This window comes from Erythrolamprus reginae, chromosome Z, assembly GCF_031021105.1.
Source record: "Erythrolamprus reginae isolate rEryReg1 chromosome Z, rEryReg1.hap1, whole genome shotgun sequence".
In the NCBI taxonomy this organism is placed as follows: Eukaryota; Metazoa; Chordata; class Lepidosauria; order Squamata; family Dipsadidae; genus Erythrolamprus; species Erythrolamprus reginae.
This window is the reverse complement of record NC_091963.1, coordinates 133,533,768-133,539,767: the sequence shown is the minus strand read 5'-3', so window position 1 is coordinate 133,539,767 and position 6,000 is coordinate 133,533,768. Positions and strand designations below refer to the sequence as shown.

The 6,000-nt window shown below is 39.3% G+C and overlaps 1 protein-coding gene across 3 annotated transcripts in view; it reads right to left on the bottom strand.

Moving 5' to 3' along the window:
* Positions 1-951: 951 nt before the first annotated feature.
* LOC139154359 (C-Jun-amino-terminal kinase-interacting protein 4-like) overlaps positions 952-6,000 on the bottom strand; it is a 57,406-nt gene continuing 52,357 nt past the window's right edge. For all 3 annotated transcript variants that reach the window (XM_070728864.1, XM_070728862.1, XM_070728863.1), the window contains 2 exons: positions 2,961-3,077; positions 952-1,956 (listed from right to left, as the gene is read on the bottom strand). In XM_070728864.1, the coding sequence (XP_070584965.1) occupies positions 1,856-1,956; positions 2,961-3,077 (218 nt within the window). In that variant the 3' untranslated portion in view covers positions 952-1,855. The remainder of the gene's footprint in view (positions 1,957-2,960; positions 3,078-6,000) is intronic.

The window sequence follows — 6,000 nt, the reverse complement described above, 5'->3', positions numbered from 1 at the left end:
ATTGTCCCATTTTAATAAATGATTTGAACGATATAGTTGTGAACGCCCCAACTCTCCATATCAAGAGGAGATTGGACTGCCATCTGGCTGGGGAGGTGTAGGGTTTCCTGCTTGAGCAGGGGGTTGGACTTGATGACCTGCAAGGTCCCTTTCAACTCAACTCAAACAAAGCAATAAACAAACAAATAAATAAAATGAGTCAATATTGTTTATAATACACCTTCAGTTCCTAAGGTCTCTCCCTCCTCCATTTTAGGGAAAGAAATATTATTATTATTATTATTATTATTAATAATAATAATAATAATAAAATTTGTATGCCGCCCCTCTCCATAGACTTTATTTATTTATGCATTTCTTTCCCTAAAAATGGGCACCCCTGAATTCTCTCTTTCTCTGGATCTTGGGGAGAGCAAAAACGGGCCTTCCCCATCCCGTTTCCCAACTCCCAGTGGACCCAGAAGGCTCGAAAATCAGCTGGCCTGAGCTCGCGTGCCCATCAATGTGTGTCACGCATGCCATAGGTTCGTCGTCATGATCTTATGGGATAAATGTAGCATTTTCCTGATGTGTTCCAGATGTCTTAACTTCAGTTTGTAGAACTTCTACCCCATGTGAAATTTTAGAAGTTGATTCAACTTGTTGGAAAGAGTAAGTTGAAGAATAAGCAATGGTGGGCTGCTGCCAGTTCAGACCAGTTCGGGCGAACTGGTAGTTGCGACTTGTGGGTGGGCCTGCCCAACTGAGTATAAGGCTACAGGAAGTCCTTGACTTACAACCACAACCGAGTCCAAGATTTCTACTGCTCAGCTAGACAGTTGTTAAGTGAGCTTTGTTTATGACTTTTCTTGGCATTGTTTAAGTGTATCACTGTTAATTGCTAAGTTAGTAATATGGTGGAACCTGGCTTTCTTCCCTACCAGCTTTCTTTGCGTCAGAATTACCAGCCACAACAGGAATAACAGTAGCTTTATTTCGAAACCAACCCACAAAAAGAAATGCTGAGTTCCTTTAAAGACTCAATTCCTGGAAAGTTAAATAAAACCTGAGAAATTAAACTCTGTGTGTTTGTGTGTCTGCCTGTCTTGAAGCAAATGCATCTTTCCAGAGTTCCCGGCAGGATTTGGTTAACTCCAAGGGGCAAAGGGGGAGAAGAATCAATCCCAGTAGTAATCCCAGAGCAAGGACAAGGGAGCTCCCCCTGGAGGCCTCGGAGTAGTACAGCAGCTTACAACAACAGGTTTCACCCGTTCTAGTCCAGAATGTCCACCACATTTACTACAAGTAGAAAAGCATCCGTTTCAATCACGGTCAAGTGGAGGAAGTGGAAAGTAAAAAGAGGGTCTTCGCTTCAACCAAAGTGGGTGTCGCTTCTCTTCCGGATTTATTTTCCAGTTTTTGGCAGCTTTTGGGCTCCAACAGTTTTGAAGTTTCTGCCTTCCATCCCCATTGGTTCGTGGCTATCAAGAGGTACATGGTTATTCTTTGTAAAGAAAAGGTAGCTTGAGCGACAAAAGCAGGATTTGAAGGGGTTCAGTCTACATACAGGCTGCCCATCTCCAGTAGGGAAGAATGAAAAGGATTATATAAAGTCAAGGGAGGATCCGGAGAGGCACCAAGTGTTCTCTTCGCCAACCCTGTCCACCAAAGAGATTCCAGAGCTCCAGTGGCTTTTTTCCCACCCCCAGTTTCAAAAGGTTAAAAAAAAAGAGAGTTTTATCTCAATTCTGCAAACCACCTGAACGAGGGAACTTGAGAGCAGGAAACAGCCAGGGGAAGGCAGTGCCAACATCTGGCAGCTGTGTCATTCCCTCCCAGGCAGAAGCACATGTCCCAAGCGTCCACGGTCATGACTTCAGCCCTGCACCTGCCAGACAATGAGGTGGCTCCTCTCGGCGCGACGGAGGCGTGGGTTCGGGTGTAGCAGGTCACCGTAGTGCTTATCGGAGTTGTCTCCTGGACATGGAGGAAAATAATAGCCACATGAAAAGACATCAGGTCTACCCCAAAGAGCCACCAAAAACACTCCCAGTACCACCAACCGGGCAAACAACTAACATATAAACAGAAAGTGAAGTGTTAGGACTTTTTCCATAACTGTTGGGTTGGCAATATATTGGCTGCAGGTGTTGCAGACCACCACAAGAGGGAGATAGAGTTTATGGCTTATTTCTCTGAGTCACCCTCTCTGTTTCTCTTTGTCTAAACTACTCACTGTTAGATTTGCTCTGCAATTCCCTATATGCTCTGTATTGTAGTTATGTATTACAGCTAAAATGTGTTTAAGCTCGATATCTTTGTTTACTGATTATGACAAAGATGTCAGGATTGGGGCCTACCTGATGCAACATTCCAAATTGCAGGAAGGGAGAAGAATTGTAAAACTGCTTAGTAACTGTGAAACATTACCCCAACAAAAGACGACTGGTAAGAAAGACTGCGTAGTTAATAATATTTGGGTTGTTATTCTGACTTATTATGTTGTATGACTTTAGACTGTTTATCTGAATATGTTATTTCTCAAAGTAAACTTTAATTCAAGTTAGTATATCTGTGTGTGGCTAAGTAGTTATTCACAACTAATCTCAATCTAAACACTTCTATGTGTGCACAACCTTAGTAAACAAGGATTACTCTGCTCATACATTAATACAAACTCTGCTTCCTCCCTCTAAAACTGACGATGTTATCTAATTGGGAATGAAACATCCGTAAAAACCCCCACCAAGCTCAGAGAGCACCAACGACCCCACAATTCAACCCCGAGTTCAAATTTTCTCTTCTGTTGGTATCAAGGAGGGCTGTTCTTTAAAAAGAAATCCCAATCCCGTTTCCTCTCCAGATGTGCTAATTACTGGATTATAGCACACCACCATCACCATCTCTCTCCATGGTCCAAGGGGCCCAGAGCTGAAACCGAGTCAGCTCTGGACCACTGCAGTTTCTCCATCCCTGCTTACCTATCCGGAGATTAATATACCCTTCCCCTCCACTTAGCACCAAACTGCAAGGTTTGCTTGGTGTCTCTTGACCGTGAGAGTCCTTGAGGTTTTCTGCAGCAGATGGATCCACATGTCCTAGAAGAATGAAAAGCAGTCAAGAGCTATTCGAATCCTAAATTAGGCACCGAAATCGAAATGGTAATAATGATTTCCAGAGTCGATATATGTACCATAAAATATTAATGTAGGTATACAGTGTTCCCTCGATTTTCGCGGGTTCAAACTTCGCGGAAAGTCTATACCATGGTTTTTCAAAAATATTAATTAAAAAATACTTTGCAGTTCTTTTCCCTATACCACGGTTTTTCCCACCCAATGACATCATATGTCATAGTCAAACTTTGGTCTGCCTTTAATAAATATTTTTTTAATAAACTTTAATAAATAAACATGGTGAGTAATAATCTGAATGGTTGCTAAGGGAATGGAAAATTGCAATTTAGGGGTTTAAAGTATTAAGGGAAGGCTTGTGATACTGTTCATAGCCAAAAATTGTGTATTTACTTCCGCATCTCTACTTTGCGGAAATTCAACTTTCGCAGGCAGTCTTGGAACGCATCCCTTGCAAAAAGCGAGGGAACACTGTATATGTTTTGTTTGTGGTTTTGTTTGTGTTTTGTATAATGTCTGTTTTGTTTGTATTATCTTTTTTGTATTTTTAAAAAGTTTATATACTAATAATTTTTTAAATTATTGTTGTGAGCTGCCCCGAGTCTTCAGAGAGGGGCGGCATACAAATCTAATAAATAATAATAATAATAATAATAATAATAATAATTATTATTATTATTATTATTATTATAATTATAAAATAAAAAGGTAACAATGATTTCGGAACCCGTTCTAGATAGGAACAGCATCTTTTCAGGGTGTGAGTGAGAGAGGACACCTTTCTCCTTCCCTCAGCCACACCTGGTGCTTAGAATAAATCTCTCTCATCAACAATAAACATTTTGACTAGCCTCAATTTAAAGTCAATTTTTGGGGGGAGATCAAAAAATATGCAATCGGAACAATCGCCCACAAAGGCACAAATTTCTGCCCCATAGTACAGATAGTCCTTGACTTACAAAAGTTCATTTAAGTGACCAAAGTTACCATGGCACTAAAAAAAACGATTTATGATTGCCTCTCACACAATCATTGGGCTCAATTGTCATAAGTCAAGGACGACCTTAGCTACAAGCAGAAGGAGGAGATTTGAGAAGAATGACTTTTGATCTTGTTGTTGTTGTCATGTAAGATCTTGTTGTTGTACACAAGATCAAAGTTACAAAAAATGATAACAGCTGAATGATTACTTTAAGCCCAGAGATGAAAAGAACTCACATAAATACTGTATGCAGTACCCACAATGGAAGAATGGATGGTGAAATTAATGGAATTGGCAGAGAGGGAAAAATTGACTGGGCTGATTAAAGAAAAGACTCCATTCTAGTTTTATTTCTGTTTGGAAACCACTCTTGGCTATTTTGCTTGAAACTGATAGAAACAGAATTTTAACCTTGGGACGTGATGACTAAGCCTGTTTACAACTGGGGAAGCGTAGTGTGCTATGGTTTACCTTCATTGTATTTTATATTTATATCTGTACAAAATAAAGTCAGAAGTTATTCTTTTCTACAGCTTTTCTATATAAAGGTTTTGTATTCTGCCCTGCTTTTGTATGTATTGCCAAATTGGCTTTTTGCCTATTTTGCCCTCTTTAATTATTTTTCTTATTTCTTTTTTGTAGTTTATAACTTTTTAAAATTTAAGTAAGTTCTTTTTTTCAAGGGGGTGGGGAGGAATGTCTTGTTATGATGCAGCTCTATGTATTCCTGGTTGATCAGGCCAGGGTTTTTCAATCTCGTGAATTCAAATCTCAGAATGTTGGCTGGAGAATTCTGGAAACTGAAGTTCATCTTAAATTTTCTAAGACTGACAAACACTGGATTACACTCGTCCACCTATTCCTTCTCTTTCCTTTTCTCCTTTCTCTTCGAGCCATTTTTATTTATCCGATGTTTTCTCTGTTTATATGATCTATAGTACCTACATCTTTCTTTTATTAAAAATGTCTCCTTGCTGTATGATTGGATAAATTGTCTTTTGCTCTATGGCCAAATAAATAAATAACACACCCACTTAACTTGTATTTTACAGCTCTGGCTAACTTGGTTTTTTAATGTATTTTAATGAGTTGCATTTTAGGCAATGGGAGGAATTAAAACTTAAACAGAAAATGAACTGCTTCACTGGACTCCTTCTAATTGTTATTTAGGTTAGGTGTTTTATTGATTTTAGCTCTTTTTGTGTGTGTGTTTTTTTAAACTTGTATTGTGAATAACCCTGGAATAAAAGCTAATGAAGGTAGTATATCAAAACTGTTTGGTAAATAAGGCCATTAAACATTATTAGCTAGAAAAAATACAGTATTAACTTGCACTTTCATAGGGCCACAGGGGAGAGTAACTTTCTTTGCAAGCAGTATGGAAATCCATGCTATTCACCATGAGACGGGTTAGATTTCTTCCCAACAGAAGGCAGAGAAAAGATAATTTGCCTACAAATTAATCAATATGGCTTTTTGGTTGCCTCTGCCAATCAGGCCATGTGTTATATCTGTGGTCACAGATGTGCCCAAAATAAACAAATCACGTACCCAGTCCATTAAAAAAAAAAGGCACATTGTTAGAAGCTAGAGCAAGGGTCCCCAAACTTGCCAACTTTGAGACTGGTGGACTCCAACTCCCAGAATTCTCCATCTAGCATAGCTAGCTGGTGAATTCTGGGAGTTGAAGGCTACCAGTCTTTAGGTTGTCAAGTTTGAAAACCTCTGAGCTAGAATTTAGAACCCTATTTCTTGCTGCCTCACTCATGAATCAGAATTGAGAAAATCAGGATGCAACCCTTACTCAGTAGCAGAATCCACACCCTTTGTTAACGCCAATTAAAGACACAACCCATTGCCCTGTATAAAGCAAGGCATTATATCAGTCAACCACTGAAGTTTCGT